The sequence below is a fragment of the Chiroxiphia lanceolata genome, chromosome 22 (assembly GCF_009829145.1).
Source record: "Chiroxiphia lanceolata isolate bChiLan1 chromosome 22, bChiLan1.pri, whole genome shotgun sequence".
Taxonomy (NCBI): Eukaryota; Metazoa; Chordata; class Aves; order Passeriformes; family Pipridae; genus Chiroxiphia; species Chiroxiphia lanceolata.
This window is the reverse complement of record NC_045658.1, coordinates 2,315,081-2,337,787: the sequence shown is the minus strand read 5'-3', so window position 1 is coordinate 2,337,787 and position 22,707 is coordinate 2,315,081. Positions and strand designations below refer to the sequence as shown.

Sequence of the window (22,707 nt, the reverse complement as noted above, 5' to 3'; positions counted from 1 at the left end):
CCACAGGCTCATCGTAGCTGCAGTGGGATGATGACAGAATCTCTTTGTCCCCGATGATTTGGGATGGGGATGTGGGTCTGGAAGGCTTTTAAGTGCCAATGGGATTTGATCTTGACCCATCTGATGGAGCCAGGGGTAGGCAGTGCTGGCCAGAGCCTGTGCTGGGCTATTTAAGGTCTGTCCAAGGCACGTCAGCTGGGCTTTGTGCTCTGAGGCATGATGGGCATCCCTGCAGTTAGAGCACTCACAGGCTGGGAATGGAGTGTCCACAAAAATGTCACGTGGGGAAACCTCTGGGAACCTGCTGGGAACTCTCCCCAGGTGGGGGACTCTGTGTCCAGGGCAAATATCCCCTGGTTTTTAATTAGACCTTTTAGTTACTGCCTAGGGGTGAGTGGCCCAAGACACCAGAGTGGCCTAAAACCCAGGAGTGCTACAAGAGAGTCAGAGGGATGGAAGGGGCCAAGGAAAGAATCTGGAATGCCAGGATGATAATTAACTCTTTTGGTTGATAATTAAGACCCTTCTTTTTTCCCCCCATTAAGTAGAAAACAAAAAGTGACAACCACTGCAGTGGTGATGGCTCAGGTACCACGTCTGGGCAGCCCCTGAGGAGGTGCCTGTGACCCTGGGGAGCAGCACCCCAGCTGTCTGGCACTTGGAGCTAAAAACTTCATGTTTATTCTCTGATCCTCTACTATTTGGGGGGGAAAAAAATCCCTTTTGCTCTCGCTTTCTTGCGCAGGATCCCTGTTGCAGCATCCTCAGAGCATCCCAGACCCATGGGAAACAGCCACATTTACATTTTGGAGAATATTTACGTTTTGCACGTGGGTTTTTAGAGTAGATTTTTTTGTTGGGTTGGTAGGTTTTTCAGGTTGGTTGGTTTGGGGCTTTTTTTGTGGTTTTGCTTTTTTCTTTTTTCCCTTTGGATAATCCTCTACAGCACTTTGCTGTGGGGATTTTGGCAATGCACCAGTCTTGAGCTTTAGCCCTGCAGAGATCCCCCAGGTGCCTGATGTGTACAACTGCTTGGGCTTTATTTTGAGTTATCCTGTTTTCCCAGGATTTTGGCATGTGGCAAGTCCAGTGCTTTGGCATGTTAGCAGTGAATTAGTGCTGAAAACATCCAGAAAAGTTTGCAAACCTTCATTTTCCAACCTTTACAGCTCAGGAATTTATGGCCCTTGGGCATCCAGGACACATGAAATTTTGGTGTGACCCCAAGTGATACAAAACTGTAGCTCCTATAGAATAAGTTTATTTGTATTTTCTGCTCATCTAAACAGTCACTTTATGATATGTCAAACTAATCTGCCTTGTCAATCCCCAACCGAAACCTTTTGGAGGGTTAAAAGATGCAGGTGGAGGGGCAGAGCCACCAGTAGCTGAGTAATTAAGCTCCTTTCCCTGGGTAATGAAGGTGAAAACCAGATCTTGGATCCCACAAGGTTTGTCAAACCCTGTGTTACAAAAGTGGTGCTGACAAGACCCAAATCTTGATGCTTTAGCACAAACACTGTGTTGAAAGCCTGCTATGGCTGGAGAGGAAAAAAAGAAATTAAGGCATTTTCTTTGATGGGAGCATCTCAGAGAGTTGGAGAGAATGCTGTTGGGGCAGGACAATGAATAAAAATTAATAAAACCACGACCAAATTCAAACAGCCACGTCCCAGAGGTGTAAGAAAAGCCCCTGTGTGCACCTTTGGGGGGGTAATTTTCCCTTTTCCCTCATTTCTACCTGTTTTAAAATGAGTTATTTCCCAGGGGCTTAGCTGAAGGCAAGAGGTATGACCAGAAACCTTCAATATTGCTCATTAAACTGGTTTTATTGACCAAAAGTTGTGTGTTGGAAGGGGGGAACCTCTGTTTTAGCCTGTAAACAGAGGCAGATCCTCCTCCTCGTTGTTCTTCCAGCCCCAGTGTCTTGTCCCCAGGGAGCCCTCAGGTGACCCTTGGAGATGTCACAGGAACCACCAAGGATGATAAATCCTGGATTTTGGGGTGGGGATGGGGTGTATTTGTGGAGCAGGTGTGGCAGGCAGGACAAGGATGCTGAGGAGAGACAGCAGCCCTGCAAAAACCGGGATGGAAAGTGTTATCCCTGAGGAAAAACATGCCCAGCGTGACAGGGCAGGAGGTTGTGCCCCTACACAGGGGAGCAAAAATCGGCTTAAATTAGCAAAGTGCCCAATTAGGCACAAGTCAGCTCTGAATTCGTGGAAAATGGGAGAAAATAGGCAGAGTTCAGCTCTGAGGGTCCATAAGAGGAAAATGGTGGTGGCATTTCATCCCTGGGAAGAGTCCTGTGGAGGGAGGATTCCAAGGGGTTTAACCTTAAATTAAGCGATTTTTTTAAGGCCACGTCCCCTCCTTCAAAGAGAAATATGTGGCAAAAGAGTCGGGGTGTTCAGCCAGGAGGGCAAGAACTGTTCAGGGTGGGGGAGAGGCTCCTGCCTGGGCCACGCTGCAGAAGTGGCTCTGGCCCAGTACTGGGGTCACTGGGGGTGACTGGTCCAGATGGGGAGTCAGGGGGGATAAAAAAAGACAATTCCAAAAAAGATACCCGTGATTGAAAATATTTTAATACAATTTTTAGTACAAACAGGACAAAAAAAAAAAAAAAGCATTTAAAAATCCCCCACCCATCCCTCATCCCGTAGAAAAATTAATGGAATTTTATATTAAAAGAATAAAAACATTCTTTATACAACACTGCGATATAAAAAGGCCTTTTTAGTCGATTTTTTGGTGGGTTTTAAAGCACAGGGTTCCTTCTCAAACCTTTTGGTTGGTGACCTTGGAGGGGAAGCCCAAAATTTGGGTTCAGCACCTGATGGGTGAAGCCAACCTACAAGCACTGCTTTCTCCCTGAGGGGTGCAGGACAGAGTTTTAATTTTTGCAGTTTAAAAGAGAAAAAGGCAGGTAGTGCAGGGGGAAGGGAAAGAAAAATAGCATTGCTTCTCCTCCAGCACAGCCTGGGATCCAGAGCAGGTCAGCAGAGGGAAAGGAAATAAAGTGGAAGGAAAGAAAACATAATGGAGAAAAACAGAGTGAAATAAAACACAGCAAAATAAAACAGAGGAAGAGAAAATAAAATAGAGTAAAATAAAATAATACAGTGTAAAATAAAATAAAATAGAGCAAAATAAAAGAAGATTGAGGAAAATAAAACAAAATAGAGCAAAAGAAAATTTTTTAAAAAATCAGCTATTTCATCTAATTGGGGTTAAAAAATAAAATAATAAAAAGTAGATAACCAAGCTGTTTGGATTATTTCCAGTGTCTTTCCCTGTGGGTTGGCTGGTGCCACAAATGCAGCAGGGCTGGAGGGCTGGGGGTATGGGGGGTTTTGGGGGATTTACAGACAAATTGGAGCTTTGGCAGTTGCAGAGCAATTAGCAGCAGTGGTGTGGAGGTTCGAGGAGGCAGAGGCAATTAGCAGGTTGGGTTTGGAGCCTTCACCGCCTGTTCGGGAAGGGGGATTTGGACCCAGCAGGGAGGCACCAAAATTTGGGGCTCTGTCCATCTGCCCCTCGAAATAGGTGAGTTGGGCACCAAAAATAAAAACAAACCCTCCTTTGTGCTCAGAGCCCCTGGTCCTAGGAAGGAACGAGCCCAGGGCAGTTTTTTGTCTGGCAGAGCTCAGCTGGAGCAACTGACCTCCAGGCAGGAATTAGTAATAATTAATAATAACTTTTAAAAACGCTGGGTTTAGGTAGCAAGGAGGTGGAGGAACGCACTGGAAGCATCCCTCTGCCAAAAGCAGGGCGTGGGAATGCTCGAGCCCTGAGTTGGGCTGGGGCTGTTAGGTGTGAAAACCTCATCTCAGGAAAAGCAAGCACTGGCTTCGCCCCCCACTTGCTCCCGAAAACAGGATGTGGGAGAGGGGTGGTCATGGCACAAAGTGCTTCTGTGCAGCACATCCCCACAGGATCGGCTTTGTGCCCCTGTGGCACTGGCATCAGCCTCCCCCCATTACCCCTGCAGCACCCCTGTGACGGGTGGACACGGCCCAGCAACCCCAGGGGACTGGGGGTGCCACCCTGCCCACCCGAGGGGACCGTGGCAGTGATGGACATGGGAGCTGTGACCCTCGAAAGCCCTGTTTTAGAGGCTGGCACTGCAAACGGTGCTGAAACCTGGAAGATGAGGAGGAGAAAGGTCTCGTGGAGCATTCGGGGGACCGGGTGGGGTGGGAGCACCGGGGTCTGGCCTGTTTTTGGGAGGAGAGGGAGGCACCAGGCGGTGGGAGGGCAGGGTGAGGGCTCAGACGTACTCCCGGGACGTGGAGGGCTGCGACTGCCGGTGGTACTGCTGCGCTCGGCGCTCCTTGGCAGGGCAGGAGCAGCACAGGAGGGACCCCCCCAGCATGGAGAGGCCAGCGGCCCCCCAGCCAACGAAGAGAGCAGAGCCAAACTCGTACCTGTGGAGAAAGGGGTGGGGGAGCATCAGGGAGGGGGCAGAGAGGCAGAGGTGCAAATTGAAGTGGGCAATAGGAAGCTTGAAGCTGGAGGTGACCGGCAATGCCGAGGCAGAGTTTGGTTCTTCCCTCTCCGTCCCCATCTTTCACGTTGGCTGGATCCAGCTCCTACATTTCCCTATCCTTTAACCCTCCCTTGGGCTGAAACTCCCCATGTGCACCGTTAGCCTGTCCCAGCTGGAAACAACAAAAGCTTCAGCCTCGGGGACATCTTCTGCAAGGTGGCAGTGAGGGGTGGCAGAGGTCCCTCCCATGTGGCACATGCCAACACCAACAAGGGAAGGTCCAGAGGGAAGTGCAGGCACAAGATGGGGTTCAGGTGAAGAGCACCCCCCGGGCCAGGCTCTTACCTGGCGTTGATGGGGACGGCGCTCTCTCTGAAGAACTCGTAGGTCACCTGTGTCGCGTACAAGGACACGGCAGCCAGTGAGCACAGACCTGGGCACAGAACCATGGAATCACAGAGTGGGTTGGGTTGGAAGGGACCTTTAAAGGTCACCTAGTCCAGCCTCCAGCAGACATCAAATGACACTGACCATCAGTGACACGAAGCCTTCACTGAACGCTCCAACAAACAGCGTTCAGAGGAGTTTGAGGATTCCTGCACCAGTGAGGTGCAAAGGCTGGAGCTGCCTTACCAGAGAGGATGAAGAGGACACCTCCAGCGACAGCTATGCGGCTTTTGGTGACAGGATCCTCCTCCCCAACTTTAGTGCATTTCATGCCCACCACGCTCACGATGATGCCGAAGAAGCCCAGGAGGAGAGAAATGACCATGAGAGCCCGGGAGGTCTGGATGTGAACTGCAAGGGAGGGGAGAAAAGCTGCTCCCAGCAGGTGGCTTCGGCCACAGCCGGGCACTGGAAGCAAGGTCACCTCGTCCCAGGCTGGGGATGGATGTGTCCTTAACCCTGTCCTCACTGTGTGACTCCCATGTCACCTTTTTCCCCACCTGGTAGGTACAGAGACCTCAGCTCAGCTCAGGGCACCACCCCCAACACCATCCCTGACCTTTCCCCCTGCCACACTCATCCTCCTCGTGATTGTCTGGGCTGGGAAACACCTTGCCCTGAGCAGCACCACAGTCCCCAAATACCACAAGGGTGATCCACAGCCTGGGGGTGTGGGGCGGGGGGAGGCTGTGATGTCCCCATGGGGCACTGTTGGTCCCCAAATGTGATGGCCACCCTGGAGCTCAAACCCACCAGGGTCAGGGGGCATCCCAGCCTCACAAAGGGGCTCGGAACCACAGGGCCAAGAGAGGCTCTGCCCTGCTGTGGGGAGCTCAGATTCACAGATGGAGAGGGGAAACCTGGGCCCACATGGAGGCTCAGTGGATGGGTGAAGTGGGCTCAGACCTTTCTGAGGGGGGTCAGAGGCATATTAGAGGGGCTCACTCCTAGGGTGAGGTGAGGAGGGCAGGAAGGGTTTGGATCTCCAGAAGACTCTGGAGGGGCCAGGGGGAGCTCAGCCCCATGGAGGGGGAAGGGGGCACCCAGACATTGAGAGGATACAAACCCATAGAGGTGGGTTCAAACACTGAGAGGGGCTTGGAGCCATATGGGGGCTGTCAAAACCACAGCAGGGCTCAGACCTGCAGGGGGGGGGCCACCAGACAATGAGGGGGCACAGACCTGTTGCAGGTGTGGGGTTTCAAACCCATATAGATGGTTTCAAATACACAGAGGGGGCTTAGAGCCATACGGGGCAGGGGTTCAAACCCATATGGGTGGGTTCAAACACACAGAGGGGCTGCCAAAACCACAGCAAGACTCAGACCTGCAGGGTGGGGGGGGGGCACCAGACAACGAGGGGGCACAGACCCGTTGCAGGCGTGGGGTTTCAAACCCATATAGATGGTTTCAAATAGACAGAGGGAGCTTAGAGCCACAGAAGGGCTGTCAAAACCACAGCAGGACTCAGACCTGCAGAGTGGGGTGGCACCCAGGCACCCAGAGCACACAGACCTGTTGTGGGCGTGGGGTTTCAAACCCGTACAGGTGGGTTCAAACACAGAGAGAGGCCGAGAGCCATGTGGGGGCCGGCAAACCCACCTCAGGGGCTCGACCTGCAGGAGCAGGGGGCAAGGGCAGCTCAAGATCCCAGAGGAGCTCGGAGAGCGAGCGAGCTCGGTTCTCGCACCTCAAGGCGCTCAGGATCGCAGGGGAGCTCGGGTGAGGGAGGGAAGGGGAGGGGGGATGCGGTGCTGTAACCGGGAAAGGAAGCGCGGTACCCACCGTCGAGGGAGAGCAGCGAGTCGTGCAGGCGGCACTGGACCTGCCCGGTGCTCTGGGCGGCGCAGCTCATCCACAGCCCCTCGTGGAGCCCCACGGCCGTGATGATGGCGTCCCCGGCGTACGAGCTCTGCCGCCACTGCGGCAGCACCGCGGCCGCCAGCGCCGACACCCACCCGGCCAGCGCCGCCAGGTACCCGCACAGCTCCCGCGCCCCGCCGCCCATCGCCGCCGCCCCGCGCTCCCCGCACCGCCCGCGGGATGCAGCGCGGCGTGGGAGGAGGGAAAAGGCACGGGAGGGAGGGCCAGTGTGTGTGTGGGGGGAGGATTTGGAGTGAGGGGAGAGGTTTGGCGGAGGGGGGAAGGTCTTGCGGGGGGTGGGGGGGGAGATTTGGGTCCTGGGAGGGATTTTGAGTCCCGAGTGGGGGATTTGGGGCGTGGGGGGGAATTGGGTACTTGGGGAGGGCGGGGGGGGCGGAATTAGGGGCATGGAGAGGGAGCGTTGGGTCCCAGGGAGCGTTGGGTCTGCTCAGGGAGAGGTTTGGGGTGTGGGGGGAGAGACTGGAGTCTCGAGTGGGAGATTTTGGGGGTGATGTGGGGCTTGGAGGGGGGCAGAATTAGGGACCTAGAGAGGGAGAGTTGGATCCCCAGGGAAGAGCACTGGATTCTGCAGGGGGGGAGATTAGAGTCTCGAGTGGGAGATCTGAGGCCAAAGGGGGGTGATGTGGGGCTTGGGGAGGAATTGGGTGCTGGGGCAGGGAGAGGTGGAATTAGGGGCCTGAGAGGGAGCATTGGGTCCCCAGGGAAGAGCATTGGGTTCTGCGGGGGGAGAGATTTAGGATCTGAGGGGGAAGAGATTTGAATCTGAGGAGAGTGATTTGGGGCTGGAGGTGAGGATTTGAGTCCTGGAAGGGAGAATTTGGCCCTGGGGTAAAGATTTGGGGCATGGGGTGTATTTCTGTCCTACAGGAGATATTTGGGTCTTGAGGGAGATGGGGACTCCACAAATGACAGTGGAGGGATTTGGGAAAATGGGGGTCCCCAACGGGAAGAGAGGAAGGGGGTGTGGAGGAGGTGACCCCTTCCCCCCTTAAATCCATGACCCTCTGCACCCCTGCCGTGGGCTGGGAGCCCCCCTCCAGCCACAGAGGCCCCGGGGGTGGCTCCAGGAATTCGACAGGGAGCAGGGAAGGGGTTCATTCAGTGAGGGAATTTGGGCACACCACGCCACCCACCGTGGCACCAACAAAAGACACCATTGTCAGCGGTGTCCCCCTGCAGGAGGGGGACATGGGGTGTAGGGGGGACACGTGCCACCACCCCGGTGACACCAAGCCCGTGGCAGCCCCAGGACCTGGCAATGGTTAACAGCCCTGGCCTCATCAGCAGTCTGCTCACGCGCCCTGGCAGCCGGGGTCAGCTGCGGGGATGGTGGGCACCCTCCAGTGGGACCATCTTTTCATCCTGCAGAAACCTACCCCAGACCCCCCTCGCCCACCCTGATGCTGAACGGGCCCTGCCCTACGCCCTCTCCCAGTGGGATGGGGGTGCTGGGCACTGGTGCAGCGGGGCAGGATTTATTTGCCCACATTCCCGGGATGGTTATGGTAATGGCCAGACACACCCGCGGGAACAATTCGATGCCCTGTCCGGGGGTGCCAGAGTGCTCAATGTCCTTCTTGTTCAAGGACGGTTCCCTCCTCCTTGGAAGGGTGGGTCTCTGCCCACGCTGCAGGAGTGGGGTCCATGGGGTCCAGGGGATGCTCAGCCGAGGGCTGCACTGCCCCTGCTGCCCCTGGGGCACCTTGTCCCCCCAAAAAACACCTTTGTGGGGTTGCAGGGCTACAACAGCCTTCAGTAAATGTTTGCCAGGAGGAAAGGCTGCACCCCAACACTGATGGCAGCCAAAGGGGGGGCAGCAGACTCCAGCCAGAGACAGCTTAGAAAAAAAATAGCTTTATTCACCCATTTTCTGCAGAAGGCACTTAAATAGCCTCAGGCTCAGGAAAGGCACACAACTGCACCTGTGGCACTGGGGCCTCACCCCTAACACAGCACCCCTCCCTTGTCCCCATGTCACCCCTCTGAGCCGCTATCACATCCCAAAGTCAGCTCCACGGGGGGATGCTGGATGGTGCAGGCGCAGTGCAGGGCATTCCCCAATGCCCCATCCCACGTGGGTTAGGGGCAGAGGGGGGTCCCATATGTCACCCTGATGACTGAGCAGCCCGAAGCTGCAACGCTGGTGTCACTGGTCCCGGCAGGGACATCCTGGATCCCATGGGACATCACAGCTCGTCCTTTCCCACCACAAGGGCAGCGGGTGGTTCCTGCTCCGGCTCCAAATCTCCCTCTTCCGTGCCAAAAAGCATCTTCACCAGGTCATCTGCCTGCACACGCTCCTGTGGGCAGACCCACGGGGGGGTAAGCACGGCCAGTGTCCCACTCAAAAACCCCCTGTGCTGCTGGGAGGGAGCTCACCCGCTCGCTGTGCCGAGGGTCCAGGGTGAACCAGAGGGCGATGGCGCAGCGCTGGCCCTTGGTCACGGCCTTCACCCCGTGGGGGTTCTCTGAGCCGGAGGAGAAGCCCACGGCACGGCCACACTGTGGCTGGACCTCCGCCTGCCAAGGGTGGAAGACCCCGATCACGAGCAAGTCAGTCCCCCTCAACCCCAGTTCATCTTTTGCAGTGGCCCAGGGGGTGTTCCCAGGGGACAGGGCCAGCAGGAGGGAGCTGCACGTGGATCCTCGGAGCTGAGCTACTCACGGTCTGCGTCTTGGCATCCAGCTCGGTGAAGTAGAAAGCTCCTCCTTCAAAGTCTCCATTGAGATAAAGGATGGCACTTAAAAGGGAGCAGGGGACAAGTGGAGGTAACTAAGAACCCTGACCACAGCTCCAGCAAGCAGGTGAGCCCAGAGCTCCCCCAACACCCACAGCAAGAGCCTGAGGCAGGAGAGCCCAGGTTTGGTGTCCTCCCACCTGGCTCCTCCCAGCCTAGGTGCCACCAAGCTGTGGTACTTTCAGCTGACAGCCACCACCAGTACCTGTAATCCCGGAATGTGTAGGCTGGGGGTTCCTTCACGCACACCAGAGCCTCTGCATTGAGGATGCAGTTGTCCACGTGCACCTCGTGGCTGTTGTCACTCCGACCTTCTTGCTTCTCTAGGGTGGAACGAGACCTGCGATATCAGGGACCCCTCTGTCTGTGCAAGAGCAGGGTCTGTCCCCAAGGATCCCAGGCTTGGAGGTGACAAAAAAGTCGTGTGCAGCCTAAAGCACTTAACTTGCTGGAGTGTGGACCATGTGAGGCCATTTGGGTGGCACAAGCCTCTCCTGGCTTGTCCCATGGCATTCCCATGGCCCTCCAGGCACAGCCTCTCCCAGCACCCATCCCACCTCTGAGTGCTGAAATCCTGTATGGCATGAAGCCATTTGCCCCACTGGAGGCAACCAAGAGAGCTGCTGCTCATCTTCCTGAACTGGGCTTTAAGGGACAAGCTTCCCACACTCTCCCAGGTAGAGAGGACAGTTAGGGAGCAGCAAGGAGGTCTCCAAGGAAAGGTCCAAGTCCAGACCAATTCCAGCTGTTGGAGGGGACCCCACAGGACCAGACCCGCTCCTCTGGGCCGTGCTCACCGTCGATGGCTGTGCGGCACACGAGGTGGGAATAGGAGAAGTGGAGCGGGGCCTCCAGGCGGAAGTAGGACTCCATCATGCGCCGCACCTTCTCCGTCACGTTGTAGTACAGGTGGGCACTGCGCAGGGGCACCTTGCCCTCCTGGCCCAGCTACAGGGGGACAGGCAGCACAGGGGCTCAGCCCCAGGTGGCCGCGGGGCCTGCCCCCCCCGAACTCCCACCTCTTGTCCCCACAGCCCATTCCTCCCCGCGTCCACCCCAACCTTGAGGGCCTTGAGGACGGTCACGCCGTAGAAGGTCTCGCTGGGGGTGTGAGGAGAGGTCTTCCCCCGATAGCCGTCCCCAGCTGAGGCAGCTGCCTGTAAAACCCAATGGGTGTTACTGGTCTGAGCTGCAACCCCTGCCCGCCCCCCCCATGCCCATACTCACGTTAGTGAGTCTCTGCAGCTCCCGACACTCCTCGGCAGAAAGGACTCCATCCACCACCACACGCTGGGAGCCGTTCAGGGCCCTGGAGTTCATGGTGACACTGGCTCCTTCGTACCCCAAGGGGCCACCTGGGGCACAAACGGGATTAGGGGACATGGGGACGCGCACAACCAACCCTGGGGGAAGCTGTGGTCCTGCCACCTGCTCCTGCTGCCACCCACAGATGGAGGGACTGGCAGCAGGGGTCACGGAGGTCCCCATCCCACCTCCCCTGCTCTGCACCTTCTCGGATGAACTTGCTCATGTCAGCAGACTCCTTGGCCTTCTCCTCCACCAGCGTCTCGATCTCCTTCATGAGGTTGCCAATCTCCTCCGAGATGCGTGCCGCCGTCTCCCGCTCTGCCCTGGGCACGTGGTAGCCATCAGCCCCACCATCCCACCGTCCCCACCACGTCAGGAGTGAGAGGCACCAACAAAAGGGCAGGACAAAGTTGTCTCAGGGGCTGGTGACAAAGCCCAAGACTGGAGAGAGTCACTCCAATGCATCCCTCACCCTGTGGTGCTTGGGGTGCCCATCATCCCATGGGCTGATGGGAAGCAAAGTTCTGCCCTCCAGCAGCCTTTTCTATCCCCAATATAAACACCTTCCCTGGCAGCAGCTCTGTGCCACGGCCTTTGGCCCAAACCCCCCAGAGGAAGAGGGGTATGTCCTGTTGGACCCCCACTGGGGACAGCACTCACTTCTGTTTCTCCCGCAGCCTTTTCGGTATCACCTCTTCAGGTGTCCACGTGTCCTGCAGCCAGAAGAAAAGCATCAGGAGCTGGCCAGGGATCTGGCCAGGACGCAGACCCCCTCATCCACGTTCCATCTGGCCACCGTGTCCCCTTGGTCTCACACCACCCACCGGGTCCACGAAAGGGATGCCGAAGACATCGTAGCTGAAGAAGAGCAGCTCCTTCTCCATCAGGCTCTGCTGGCGGTACACCCGGATCTCCTGTGGCAAGGGGGCACAGGGAAGGGCTGAGGTACAGCACGAGGGCTCTAAAGGACCCTGAGTACGGGCAGGAAGGTGCAGGTTTACACCATTCCCGTGGTCCTTGCTCCAGACCTATAGCCCTGGTTTCCTGTTCCCTCTGGCAGCTGGGAAGGAATTGGCTTTCCCCATCCCGCCTGAATTTCCCTGTCCTGTGTGGATGACTCCTGGGGAGAGGACAGTCCAGCAGAGGCACACACATGTCCCTCCTGCAGGAAGCTCTTTAGGAGCAGATCCCCTTCCCTACTCCAGCTGGTGTGGGGCAGAGACCTCCATTCCTGCCTACCACATCCCAGGCAGGAACTGGTCATCCAGATCCAGCTATTTTGAAGCCAAATCCTCTCCTTTTTAAGCAATTTCACTTCAGTTGTGGAAGAGTGCAGCAGAGGTGCACTCAGACCCTCCTAAAAGGTCTGTCCACCTGCCTCTCCCAGCCCTCTCCCTGAGGACTGGGTCCACGTGTGCCAATCATCCAGCTTCACTTGGCCAAAGATTTTCAGTCTCTCAGCTATTTTCCAGCTTGTTGAACCCTAAAACCATCCGTTACTGTCCACCTTGGGTGGCTGGACCAGAGAAGACCCCAAAACTTCTGCAAGGGTCCCCAAGGAGGAGAGAAGATGTCTCAGCTGATTGCTCACCTCTCGGGGCTGGATGGGTCTCGCCAGGTTTTCCCCCAGGACAGCGGTGTAATAGGCCAAATTCTGGTTCATCACCTCATCGTGTGGGAAGAAGAGCAAATAGGTTTTGGCACATTCAATGGCTTTTTCGTAATTCCCATCTGCAAAGACAAAGTGGGGCTGTTTAACAGCGTGTCCAAGGGCACTGGAGGCAGAGCAAACATGGATATGGAAAGAGAGATGAGAGACAAAATCCTTGTTGTCCTGTAAAGAGTCTCACAAGCAGGGCAGATCCCCTGGAGCAAGGATAACTTGCTGCCACAAAGGCAAAATTCAGAATCCAAGGTGCTCTCCTGCCTCCAGAAACCAGGGTCACAGGTTGAGTACTTTTCTTGCTTGGAAAAAATTCCTGAGGCCCATTTCCAGGCAGTCAGACCCAACCATTCCTCGCTAACCTGCAATTTCCAGCCACTGAAGCACCCTGCCCCACTTCTGTGCAGCCTTTCACAGAATCACACAAACTGGGGAAGGAAAGGAAGGGACCACACTGGGTCATCTGGTCCAACCTCCCTGCTTAAGCATCCTGGCACAGCATTGCATCCAGATGGTTCTGGAATATCTCCAGTGAGGGAGACCCCACACCCTCTCTGGGAAATCTGTCCCAGCACGTGGTCACCTGCACAGTGAAGTTCTTCCTCATATCCAGGTGAAACTTCCTGTGCATCAGTTCCTGCCCGCTGCCTCTTGTCCTATTGCTCAGCACCACCGAGCAGAGCCTGGTCCATCCTCTGACACCCACCCTGCAGATACTGACAGACATGGATGAAGTCCCCTCTCAGCTGTCTCTTCTTGAGGATTTCCATCTTCTTGGATGCCATATTTTTTTTCCCCTCCCTTTGAAGAAATTTGCACAGAAACAGTTTAATTTTTCTAAGGAGGTGAAGTAAAAAGTGAAATAAAATCAGATGTATTCGCCTGGGTTACAACTCTTCTGGCAGGGAAGCACACCACTGTGGTTTGAAGCAAGAGGTAGACAGCAGGCAGGAGGGAAAAAAACACTTCTCCAGGCTGTTATTTCACTTGGAAAGCAAAACTGCCTGGGAATAAAGCGATGTGGAGGGTGACTGATCCAAGTGTCCTGCAGAACATTTCAGGCAGGAGGGGCATGCCTGTGTGAACCTCACAAAGTACAACAAGGTCTGGTGGAAGCTTCTCCACCACTATGAGTGAAGACAGGGGCATGGGTGGGATTAGAGCAGCCTGTGAAGGACTTGGAGATACTGGTGGATGAAAAATTGGACAGGACCTGGCCACGGTAGCCCAGAAACCTCTCAAGTCCTGGGCTGCATTGTGGGCAGAAGGTGAGGGGGGGGATTCTGCCCCTCTGCTCTTCTCTGATGAGACCTCCCCTGCAGCGCTGCCTCCAGCTCTGGGGTCCCCAGTACAAGGGTGTGAATGGACCCCTTTGAGTGGGTCCAGAGGAGGCCACAAAAATGGTTAGAGGACGAGCATATCCAGGAAGAAAGGCTGAAAAAATTTAGGTTGTTGAACCTGTGGATGTGGAAGGCTCCTGGGAGATCTTATGGCCTTCCCATATCTAGAGGGGGCTACAAGAGATATGAGGACAACTTTTACCAAGGCTTTTAGTGACAGGACAAGGAGCAACGGTCTTAAACTGAAGGAGGGCAGGGTTAGGTTGGCCATAAGGAGGAAATTTTTTATGATGAGGCTGGTGAGGCACTGGCACAGGCTGCATAGACAAGTTGTGGCTGCCCCATCCCTGGAAGTGTTCCAAGGCAAGTTGGATGGGGCAGTGAGAGACCTCGGAGTGACCAATGCCAAGATGTTGCTGCATCTTGGGCTGGACTGACGAGACGATCTTTGAAGGTCCCTTCCCGACCCAACCACTCTGTGGATCCATGATTTCAGCCTGTCCAGAGCTGGATGCCCAGCCCTGACAGCCCACAGAAGCTGCTTACTGTTGTAGTAGGCAAACTGCAGGTAGTTGAAGTGCGAGGGCAGGAAATCCTCCAGAGGCTTCTCCCGGCCAGGCTGTGAGGCCAGCTCTGTGACACAGCCCTGCTTGCAGCTTAGCACCTGCATGGAGTGATCTGGTGGAGAAAAAAAAAACCCATGTCACTGCTCATGGTCACCCACAGGCTGGTGGGCAGGACCCTGAGGGGTCTCCAACCTTCTGCTCGCACTGGGGCTGTTTGCCAGATTTTTGGTGGTTGGTTGTCCACCTCTAAGTGATGGGGGGGGGGGCTGTGCTGCTCTCTGGGGACAGAGTGGCCATCTCTGGCCTCCCATCCTGGTGACCCTCTGCTGGTCCCTCTCCTGTTTTTCCATATTCCTCTGGAATTTGGAGGGTTCTTGAGCATCACCCCGAGTGCTGAGTGCAGGCAAACACCTCCTGCCACTTACTGGCCACACTTCTCCTAGTAAAACCTACGATGGTGTTTGCCCTCCACCCACCATCCCTCAGGTCTTTGGGAACCAACCGCCCACCGAGAACTGTCCCCAGCTCTTGTGACAGGACACAGCAGGCAGAGCTGGCACCTGTGATGGCCTGGAAAAGGTCTGCATTGTACTCCAGGTAGTTGTAGCCCTCGTAGTCGTAGGGTCCCTCGCAGAGCGCGCGGCACTCGGCGTCTGCCACGAAATACTCGTCCAGGGCCTTCTCCAGGTGCAGGATGGCGGCAGCCGGCTGCTCCTCCGAGTAAAACCGGACCCCCAGCCGAAACTCGCTCTGCAGAGGGATGAGAAATGATGAGGGGGGCTCAACATGGGGGTTCCATCCCCGTGATGGATCACCCGGGCTACCTCGTCCCCATGGGGAGGGACCTCGCAGCACCACGGTCACCGCACAGGGACTTTGGAACGGGAGGGGGGGGTCTCACCAGGTGGGGTTTGGCCTCCAGGTCGGTGAAGTCCTCCTCGCGGACCCCCACCATAGCCTGGTAGTACTCCAGGTTCTGCCTCATCTCCTGGTGCCCGGGATTGGCCACGAAGAAGGTGTGAGCGGCCGCTGCCGCCTGCGCCGGCCGGTTCATCTGGGTGGGATGAGGGGGGTGAGACAGCGCAGATCCCACGCGGAGAGGAGGGGACCACCGGCCCCTGGGATATCCTGGAGCATCCCGGAGCATCCCGGGGCATCCCGGCAGCCGGGGTAGGGGGCGGTGACGGGGGCGGCCCCGGCGAGCTCCGACGTGGCACTGAGGGGGGCAGGGCACGGCCATCCCGCCGGGGCACACACCGAACTCATCTCCGGCGTCCCGGCACCGCGATCGTCGCCGGCCGGTTCTCTCGATCCCATCCCTCCATCCCCCCCGCCCGGCTCCGGCATCCTCCGCGTATCCCGCCCGTCCCGCATCCCGCCGCACCGGGAACTCCTCCCTTCCCTCCCTCCCTGCCTGCCGGTCCCGCACCTTGAAATAGGCGACCTGCAGGTAGTTGTAGGGGCTGCGCCGGCCGAACTCGAGCTCCAGCTCCTCGCTCAGGCGGTATCGGGAGGGCGCGGCGGGCCCGCAGCCCCGCAGGCAGGCTGCGCGGCGGAGAAGCCCCCGGAAGAACCGCAGGTCCCGGAGAACCGGGTCGGGCTGGGGCTCGGTGCCCTCCTCCTCGTCCTCCGGCGGCCCCGCCGTGGCGTTGGCGCAGCGCAGGCGGCACCGCGCCAGGCGGGAGCGCAGGGCGGCCCGCGCCCGCAGCGCCCGCTCCATCTGCAGCACCACGGCCGGCCAGTCCCCCCGCACGTACGCCTCGGCGCCGGCGGCGAACAGGGCGTCCGGCGGCTGGGCCGGCAGCGGCGGGTCGTCCGGGACAGGGAGCGGGAGCGGCTCCGGTGGCGTGGCGGCTCCCGCCAGCAGCGCCAGCAGCAGCAGCAGCTCCATGACCGGCAACGGCGGCGGCAGCGCCATGTCTGAGCCCTGGCCGAGTCGCCGCACCGCAGCGATACAAGCCCCGCCCCTCCGTGGCCATCACCCAATCAGCGGCCGCAGCGCCCCGCCTAGGCCACGCCCCCCACCATACCACGCCCCCTCCGCGCACACTGCCCAATCAGAGGCCTCATCGTCTCAGCCGCGGTCCCGCCCCCTGGCCGCGCGCGGTGACGCCACAGCGGGAAGCGGGCGGAAGTGGTCGGGCGCGGTCGGCGATGGCGGAGGGAGGCGCGGAGCTCGGGCATGGCGGCGCCGGCTCTGGGCTGGCCCTGGCCCTGGTGGAGGGCAGCGCCGGCCGCGCCGCCCGCGTCGGGGACCCCGACGACCTGGTGGCCCTGGCGCGGCAGGTGCAGCAGGTGAGGGCCGGGCCCCGGCGCCGGGGGCATGGCTCTGGGCCCGGTGTCCCCGGTGCCTCCCGGCCGTTCTCCGGGACCTTCTCAGCCGGCGGCGGCCTTGGTGCCTCCCAGCACTATTCTCTGGTGACCCCGGCGGCCTCTTGATGCCTCCTGCCATCTCCCACTGTCCCCTCCCCGTGTGTCCCAGTGCCCCCCCGTGCCTTCCCGAGTTCCCACGCTGTTGGTGTCTGCAGTACCTCCCATTGCCCCTCGCCGCTTCCCGCTGTGCCCTGCTGCCCCCCGGTGACTCACAGAGCATCACACCGAAGACCCAGTGTACCCTGCTGTCTCCCAGTATGTCCCAGTAACCAGTTCACCCCACTGGTGTCCAGGTGCCTCCAGCCGCTACTCTCCCAGTCCGTCCCAGCACCCCTGGTATGTCTCATTCCCATTTCAGTGGCTCCCAGTCCATCTCAATGCCTCTGAGTCCACCCCAGTTTTTCCTGATATGTCCTACTGCCCCTCCCAGTGTCTCCCAGCACACCCCAGTGCCCCCCCTGAATGTTCTACTTTCCCTCCGGTGCCTCCTAGTACATCCTACTGCCTTCCAGTGATGTCCAGTTTGTCCTCCAGAGCTTCTCAGCCCGCCTAAATGCTTCCCTGTAAATCCTACTGCCTCTTTGCTGTGCATCCCACTACCTCCCAGTCCAACCCATTCCCTCCCAGTCTATCCCTACTGCTCCCTCCCACTGCCCCCAGTCTGTCCAGGCAGCTCCCAGTGCCTCCCGGCTCCACGGGTGTCACTCCAGTGCCCCGGGGTTGCTGTGACAGTGACACCTTGAGCGTGGGAGGGCTGCGGCTCCTCCCATCCTGACCGGCACCCGCTCCTCCCTCTCCCAGGCCGATGACTTCGTGCGGGCGAACGCCTGCAGCAAACTGGCCGTGATCGCCGAGCAGATCCGGCACCTGCAGGAGCAGGCGCGGAAGGTGAGCGAGGGTGGGCAGGAGGGTCGTTGATGAGCACCTGCCCTCTCTGCCGGGCGTTCGGGGGGAGCTGTGGCCCTGGGTGTGAGTCGGGGCCAGAAGCCCAGCAGAGGAGGTTCAGTGGGAAAATGAGAGTTTATTGTCAGGTGTCAATGGGGACGGTTTTGAGTGCTTTCCCTGAGTCCCGGGCACATCAGGAAGGACTTCAGATAAAGTGGGGGTGCAAGGGTGGGGTGGTGCAAAGCAGCTCGTGTGTCAGGGAGGACAGAGAGATGACTCTGGATTTAGGAAGGGTGACTCCTGCATGTGCTGTGCTCCCAGGAGGACCCATAGGGGTGGCAATGTGGCCCTGGTTGGATCTGAGCCCCCTGAGAGCTTTCCCTGATGGTGGGCTTGGCTTTCCCGTTTGTCCCAGCTCATTTGGTCCTGGCAGCACCCAGCAGGGCTCAGCTGTGCTCATCAATACACCCTTCACCCCCAGGGGTGAAAGCTGGAGTCAGAATGGGAAAGGTTCTGCCAGTCAGTGCAACTGGCCTGCGGCCATGGAGGCACTTACGTCATGTAATCATTAACTGGTGGAGCTGGGGAGATGAATTTCCCTTTGTTCCCTGCCCCTTTCCCTGGGGACAGCAGCAGGAAGCCCCCAGCAGCTGTGTGTGTGGGGCCAGGCACAGAGGTGAACCTGGGGAGAGGTGCAGAGATCCTTGATCCTTGGAGGTATCTCCACCTCCGAGGAGAGGTGCTCTGAGGTCCAGCTGACAGGGAAGACGTGGAGAAAACTTAATCTCTTTGTGAAGCATCTCCTTCCTGGGGGCAAATGAAATCAGACATGCAGATCAAGGCCTTGTGAGCCATGTGTCAAGTGATGTGTCTTGGGCTCTGGCAATAGCACATTGTCATTTTATTTCAAATGTAGAAATATTAAATTTGTGTTTTCCAGGTCTTGGATGAAGCTAACAGAGATGCTGATCTGAACCACGTGGCCTGCAACCTTGTGAAGAAGCCAGGAAACATTTACTACATGTACAGGAGGGAGAGTGGGCAGCGATACTTCTCCATCCTGTCTCCTAAGGTGAGTGGTCACAGCCCCTGAGGGAGCAGGGAGGGGGAAAAAAAAGTCATGTTTGTGGTGTTTGGGAACATGTGGACCTCAGCAAAAAGGACCAGCTCGATGGGGGGCATTTGTTGGCTGCTGCTCAGTCGGCCTTTGCCCTTGGTCTGGGTTAGTCTGCTGGGGCCAGAGCCATCTTATGGAGTTCTCTGGCTCTTGGTGGAGGATGGCAAGAAGGCTTTTGTTGTATGGACCTGAATTCTGCCTTTTGGTCCTTGCAGTTCTTCCTCTGAGCCTTTTGTGGCCAGCGTGGCTGCCTGACAGGGTGCTGTCTTCAGGTGCTTCAGCCCGGGGACTGAGTTTACCTGCAGCTTGAGGAGTGGTCTTGGAGGTCTCCTCCTTACAGGCCACCCATTTTCTTACATGCAGGGTGAAGGCTTCAGGGCAAACCTCTGGGCAGGTCAGGGAGGTCCTGTGCCCCCAAGCCTCCCTGCATCAGCAGTGCTGGGGCTCGACCTGATCTTGGACTCAGGGCAGCTGAGCCTATTTTTAGGTTAAGAAATGGGATGGTCACGTAGCTGGGAGTGCATCAGAGGCTGGGGGCTGAGGGACAGCACAGCCCAGCTGCAAGGGAAACTGAGCACTGATGAAGTCTCTCCTTTCCCCCCCAGGAATGGGGAACCACTCCCCACGAATTTCTCGGTGCCTATAAGCTCCAGCACGACATGTCCTGGACTCCCTTTGAGGACATTGAGAGACGAGATGCAGAAACAGCCATCCTGGAGAAGCTGCTGAGCCAGCAGGCAGCACTGCCCCCCTGCACAGAGCCCAACTTCCAGGGCCTGACCAAGTCACAGGAGTGACCACACAGGACCCCCTGAGCAGAGTCCCTGAGTGAGGGGACGTGGGGCCTGGGTGCAACCAGCAGGGCAAGGAGAGCCCAAGAAACAAAAATACTGATTGCTCTGTGCTTTAAGGACACTAATTATGTATTCAATCCTACTGGATTTTCTGGTAATTGAGTAATTTATTATGTTGACCTGTGCCTGGCTGTACTGAGAGGCAGGTGGTACCAGCTGGTGTGAGTTCCAGAGGGCTTGGAACGTCCTACCTGCCTGGCTCTGGTGTACCTCACTGTGGCAGGTAATGATTTCAGGGCTGGATTTTGCCCCTTGTTCAAATGCACATGTTTGTGGAACTGTGTGGCCCAGGAAGAGGCGTCAAAACCCCATGCAAAGGGTCTGTTGTGATGAGAATGTGCTGGTCTGAACCCCTGAGCTGGGAACACAGGTGACCTGGAGCTCTGTTTTCTGGGAAGAGTATCCTCAAAAGTGCCATTCAGGCCTCAGGTGCTCTTCAAACAATGGGTGTTTCACAGTCCTTGTGCATTCCCCTTGGATTTGAGTGCATGAGCTGCCAGGTGGAGACAAGGCACTGGATGCCTCTGTGCCAGAGCGGTGGGGAAAGTAAAATAAACCAGTCTTGATCTCAGATGTACCTTTGAGACAGGCCCTGTGTTCCTCCTGTGTGGCAAGTATCCCTTTGGCTTTATCAGGGAGACTTGGTGGCACGAGGAGCTGATAGGAGATCTCCAGCCTCTTGTCCTTGTGCCCACACCTTGGGAGATGCTGGCAGTGACAATTCCTTATGGGAAGAGCTGTTCCCTGTGGGACCACATAGAAGTGGGGAGGTTTGAGGCAGCTCCCTGGCAGCCCAGCATTTTTTTTCCCCCCCCCCAGGTTTTTTTTTCTCCCAGCTCTGCCCAGTGCAGTAGCTCACCCACGTGCCAGCATGGCTGAGCCTTTGGTTGACAGAAACCTGCTCCTCAGAGTCAATTTTTCCCAGTGCCCTTCCTCACTTGAAGCACAAGCCAGATTAACAGCAATTATTCTATTATTATTATTATTATTCCAAGGTATAATTAATTCCTCATCAAGTCACAAGTGTCTTAATTTGATGGTTTTTTTTTTCGTTGCCCTGAGTCTGATTTTACCCCGCGTTATTAAATCTTAACTTGGAAGGGAAGAAAGTTAATTACTGCACGAGCTTTCTGTGGTGCTAATTACAGCAACATCAGATGTGTGTTGATTTAATGCTCCTCTGGGAAGTGGGGCTTCCTGCCCCAGTTTTATCTGTTTCCATCTTTAGTATCTGTACCATGACACGTGCCAAGAGGTCAGGGTGGTTGTGGGACCTCTATAGCCTCAGGTGGGATTTCACCTCCAGCAGACACTCCACAACTTGCTGGTGGTTCTGCAGGTCCTCTGGGCATTGGCAAGTCTTTCTCTTGGATTTGCCCCCCAAAAATCAGAGCCACCATGGCTGTGGATTTGTATGAAAACACAAAGGAGGTCTCAAGAGGCAGGCTGTGGGGGTGATGGGCTCATGCTCGGTGCTCTCATGGGGATGAGGCTCCTGCAGCAGTGCAGGGGGGGATTGCTGGAAAGGGGGAACCATCCCCCCCAAAACAGCCCACCCAGTGTTGCCATCCCTGCTGGTTCTGTATCTGAATAAATCCAAAGAACTGAAGCACTGTCAGAAATGCTGGAAGGTGGTGTAGAGCTGAGCATGAGGAGGAGCATCCTCTGGAACATGGACAAGGATGGAGCTGGTGGCAGGAGGATGAGCTGGAGCCTCCTGTGGTGGTTACAGCTTTGGGTGAGTCCTGGAGAACCAAGGAGATGCTGCCCTGTGAGAGACTCCACAAGTCCCTCTGGGTTCATGATCTCACCTGCTCAGCTCAGCCTGTGCCCAGCTGTTGCCTTTGTGCTTGACAGGAGCAGGGATTTCACCCAAAATCAGCTGGGAAGAGTCAGCAGGACACTGGCATCCACTCCCAATTTTGTCTTGAACATTCCTGTGGAAAATATCCTTCTTCCATTGCTCTTTGGTGAGCGCCCAGGGCAGCAGTGAGCATGTTCAGAAGGCAGAGGCTTATTACCAAATCTCCAAGGGTGGCCAATATTTGCAGGAGAAGGCAGAGATGGGCTTCTGACACCATTACATTGGGCAGAACGGGTTTTGCTCTGTCTTTGGCCATGCAGACAAACCAGGGCTTGCTTAAAAGGCCCAGCACAAAGATGTTCTGAGGGTCTGGCCCACTTCAGCTGCTCCCCAGAGCCCATGGTTGGTGACTCAGGGCTGCTGGCACTAGGACTTAGAGCTCTTTGTGGCTTTTAAAAATTGAATTACTCTGGATTTTTCTGTGTCAGGCCAGATTTTGGCTCCTGCTTCTCAAAGTGGCCATGCCTGGAGATTTTCTTTCTGGGCTCTTGTTTCTGAAGGATGAGGTGGGTTTGGGGGGATTTAACCCTCCATAAGTCCCTGACTCTTCCAGGGGGTTGTCTCCCAGCCAGGAGGAGTCTCCCAGCAAGGAGGAATTGTGGCTCTTTGGCCCATTTTATTTCAGCTTCAGCTCCAGAGGAGAAAAGGAAAACAAACAAAAAAAAAAAATGGAAGAAAACATTGAGGGGAATTTGGAAACCGATCCAGGGGATGCCCCACGTAGGGAGACTCTGCCCCATGTGCTCCTGCAGCCCTCGAGTGTGTGCACAGAGGTGCAGGGTGGAGGGGTCTGAATTAGCAACACTGACGGTTTTTATTTAGACTTCAAAGGCTTACATAGAGACCAAAGCAGTGTGTTGCTCTGTGGTCAGTTTATACCAAAAAAAAAAAAAATGAAAACCAAAAGGCACAGAATTTGCTCTTGCATTGAAAAGACCACAAACCCCGGGAGCTTTTTGCCACTGTGCCCCATGACCGACCTCCCCTTGCCCATGGATGGTGGATCATCATCAAAGCTATTTGGGCACATGCACATGATCTCACAAAAAACGTGCAACTAGCAAAAGTATACTTTTTTTTCCTCCTGTTGTTCTTGAAACCCACAAAGTTTGCCATCATTATGGGAATCCCTGTTGGAGATAAAGGAGGTGTCTGGGATCCTGGAGCATCCCTTAGTCT

At 56.5% G+C, this 22,707-nt stretch overlaps 3 protein-coding genes across 3 annotated transcripts; 1 reads left to right on the top strand and 2 right to left on the bottom strand.

Annotated features, from left to right (window-relative positions):
* Nucleotides 1–2,625: 2,625 nt before the first annotated feature.
* On the bottom strand, nt 2,626–6,959 carry CLDN19 (claudin 19). Its single transcript, XM_032709003.1, has 5 exons — nt 6,722–6,959; nt 5,123–5,287; nt 4,835–4,922; nt 2,834–4,427; nt 2,626–2,784 (listed from the first exon to the last, which is right to left on the bottom strand). Exons 1-4 carry the CDS (start codon nt 6,942–6,944, stop codon nt 4,271–4,273), a joined length of 633 nt encoding a protein of 210 aa, XP_032564894.1. The 5' UTR covers nt 6,945–6,959; the 3' UTR covers nt 2,626–2,784; nt 2,834–4,270.
* Nucleotides 6,960–8,658: 1,699 nt separating this feature from the next.
* P3H1 (prolyl 3-hydroxylase 1) lies at nt 8,659–16,367 on the bottom strand. The gene is made up of 15 exons (XM_032708998.1): nt 15,865–16,367; nt 15,337–15,489; nt 14,996–15,185; nt 14,416–14,547; nt 12,458–12,597; nt 11,691–11,780; nt 11,527–11,579; nt 11,068–11,189; nt 10,786–10,913; nt 10,620–10,715; nt 10,356–10,506; nt 9,764–9,881; nt 9,486–9,561; nt 9,200–9,340; nt 8,659–9,120 (listed from the first exon to the last, which is right to left on the bottom strand). The coding sequence occupies exons 1-15, from the start codon at nt 16,351–16,353 to the stop codon at nt 9,007–9,009; spliced, it is 2,193 nt and encodes a 730-aa protein (XP_032564889.1). The 5' UTR covers nt 16,354–16,367; the 3' UTR covers nt 8,659–9,006.
* Nucleotides 16,368–16,562: 195 nt separating this feature from the next.
* Nucleotides 16,563–20,684, top strand: C22H1orf50 (chromosome 22 C1orf50 homolog). Its single transcript, XM_032709007.1, has 4 exons — nt 16,563–16,730; nt 17,610–17,696; nt 18,634–18,765; nt 19,416–20,684. Exons 1-4 carry the CDS (start codon nt 16,590–16,592, stop codon nt 19,605–19,607), a joined length of 552 nt encoding a protein of 183 aa, XP_032564898.1. The 5' UTR covers nt 16,563–16,589; the 3' UTR covers nt 19,608–20,684.
* The last annotated feature ends 2,023 nt before the right edge of the window (nt 20,685–22,707 follow it).

Bases quoted from the DNA above. Each gene is read 5' to 3' on its own strand.
- CLDN19 (XM_032709003.1), bottom strand. From the start codon at position 6,944: ATGGGCGGCGGGGCGCGGGAGCTGTGCGGGTACCTGGCGGCGCTGGCC. The intron at 5,288-6,721 runs GTGGGTACCGCG...CCTCCCTTGCAG, and splicing joins CTCGCTGCTCTCCCTCGACG to TTCACATCCAGACCTCCCGG. The intron at 4,428-4,834 runs GTAAGAGCCTGG...CTTTCTCCACAG, and splicing joins GCCGTCCCCATCAACGCCAG to GTACGAGTTTGGCTCTGCTC.
- P3H1 (XM_032708998.1), bottom strand. From the start codon at position 16,353: ATGGCGCTGCCGCCGCCGTTGCCGGTCATGGAGCTGCTGCTGCTGCTG. The intron at 14,548-14,995 runs GTGCCAGCTCTG...TTTCTCCACCAG, and splicing joins CCTTTTCCAGGCCATCACAG to ATCACTCCATGCAGGTGCTA. The intron at 9,121-9,199 runs GTGAGCTCCCTC...GTCTGCCCACAG, and splicing joins ACCCTCGGCACAGCGAGCGG to GAGCGTGTGCAGGCAGATGA.
- C22H1orf50 (XM_032709007.1), top strand. From the start codon at position 16,590: ATGGCGGAGGGAGGCGCGGAGCTCGGGCATGGCGGCGCCGGCTCTGGG. The intron at 16,731-17,609 runs GTGAGGGCCGGG...TCCCTCTCCCAG, and splicing joins TGGCGCGGCAGGTGCAGCAG to GCCGATGACTTCGTGCGGGC. The intron at 18,766-19,415 runs GTGAGTGGTCAC...TTTCCCCCCCAG, and splicing joins TCTCCATCCTGTCTCCTAAG to GAATGGGGAACCACTCCCCA.